The sequence below is a fragment of the Oratosquilla oratoria genome, chromosome 42, assembly GCF_046742065.1.
Source record: "Oratosquilla oratoria isolate Oo_2021 chromosome 42, ASM4674206v1, whole genome shotgun sequence".
Classification (NCBI taxonomy): Eukaryota; Metazoa; Arthropoda; class Malacostraca; order Stomatopoda; family Squillidae; genus Oratosquilla; species Oratosquilla oratoria.
The window spans coordinates 38,521,566-38,523,249 of NC_134818.1; the positions used below are offsets into that span (position 1 = coordinate 38,521,566).

The 1,684-nt window shown below is 44.1% G+C and overlaps 1 protein-coding gene across 1 annotated transcript in view; it reads right to left on the minus strand.

The window, feature by feature from the left end:
• Nucleotides 1-1,144: 1,144 nt before the first annotated feature.
• LOC143021629 (endocuticle structural glycoprotein SgAbd-8-like) overlaps nucleotides 1,145-1,684 on the minus strand; it is a 10,360-nt gene continuing 9,820 nt past the window's right edge. Inside the window, exon 2 of the mRNA XM_076179237.1 lies at nucleotides 1,145-1,600. Coding sequence (XP_076035352.1) covers nucleotides 1,145-1,600 — 456 coding nt within the window. The remainder of the gene's footprint in view (nucleotides 1,601-1,684) is intronic.

The window sequence follows — 1,684 nt, forward strand, 5'->3', positions numbered from 1 at the left end:
TCGACACATGACCAAGATTTGAAATTTGTAAGTACCTGCATTATTTTTCTCGGTGAGATAATAATCATATCAAATAATCACACAGCAAATAGTACTATATTTCGTAAATGAGAGAAATGAAAAATGCAGTTTCGGTGTCGGATTGGTTGGAGAGTTTTGCTAAATCAGTAGACAATTAAATACCACCGCTGCCACCACTGTAGTGTTCCTCCATGCAGGAATAGGACAACAGCTACTGGGCAGCCGAATAACTTTAATTATGGATTCTTGTTAACATTTGCGTTACTACTATACCACAAAGTTCTGAGGAACGTAGTGTATGCTAATGGTAAACTCTAACATGCCTCACTTTGTTTCTTATTATAAGGATGCATAAACAAGAGTACATGAAGGGACAGTAGCCTTTTTTTTATTTAACTTTTGACTTGGAGCTGCATAATGCTTAGTTGTTTTTTGGGGAAAGTCAAGTACCCGAATGAAGACCCAGATTTTTCATGTACTGCAAAGGCACTGCATCACTTCAAAAGCACTCTGTGCACATAACATCAACAAACAATAGTAACTAACTATGACCCTACTATCGCAAGTGACCATATTATAGAATAGATATATTTAACTATTGACCAGAAATCATTCTGCGAACGCATTAACAAATATTTGCCTTTCTGTCTTCCAGCATAAAGGTGAAAATAGGACGACAACTAAACTTCCCATTACAATTTGACAAAAACACTTAGACAAGCTTTTCTACTTACTACAGAGCATGGAGGTAAAAGTACAAGGAATCATCAGAATTGTCATGTATGCAGGTGTGTGTGTGTGTGTGTGTGTGTGTGTGTGTGTGTGTGTGTGTGTGTGTGTGTGTGTGTGTGTGTGTGTGTGTGTGTGTGTGTGTGTGTGTGTGTGTGTGTGTGTGTGTGTGTGTGTGTGTGTGTGTGTGTGTGTGTGTGTGTGTGTGTGTGTGTTTGTGTTTGGAACACATGTTGTTTAAAGTGAATGAATTTTCAAAAGTCTGAACTTAATGAAAAAAGAAAAACAAAAAATAAATCATCATAGGTTTATTAAATATAAAATATCATATTTAGTATTTATAAATACGTAGAGGAACTAGAGTGACGAAGTGAAGGAGGGTGTATGCATGAGTTTAGTTGGGAGCCCCGTAGCTCCTGCTGGGGGTGGACCCGGATCCTCCACGGGCCCTGGCCTCGTCCTGCTGGCGGGCGAACTCAATCTGGTCGAGAACGAACTGTGGGATTGGGTGGGGGAAGGCGGGAGCCACGGGTAGGAAGGGTGACTCGGGCTGATAGCCGTTGGCATCGGCAACGAAGCTGAGATCGAAGACCTGTCCGTCGGGGAAGGTGAAGGAGACTTTGCCTTGTTGGGAGCCGCCGTGACCTCCCTGTTCGCTGCGCCTGATGCCGTCACCGGTCTCCACGTCGAAGCTGTAGATACCGGCGGCATCCGGGTGTACGCGGTCGTCCCTGATGATGGGCACCACATCCACCACTCGGCGACCACCTCCACCACCGGAGGAAGCAGGGGGAGCCGCGTAGTAACCCGTATCGGCCAGGGCCGTGGCTACCAGACAGGCGAGCACGATCTGTACAGAGGAATGAAATGTAATGATACTGAAAACCTATATGAGAGGAGGAGTTTCATAGAGACTTCTTACCAAGAAACAAAT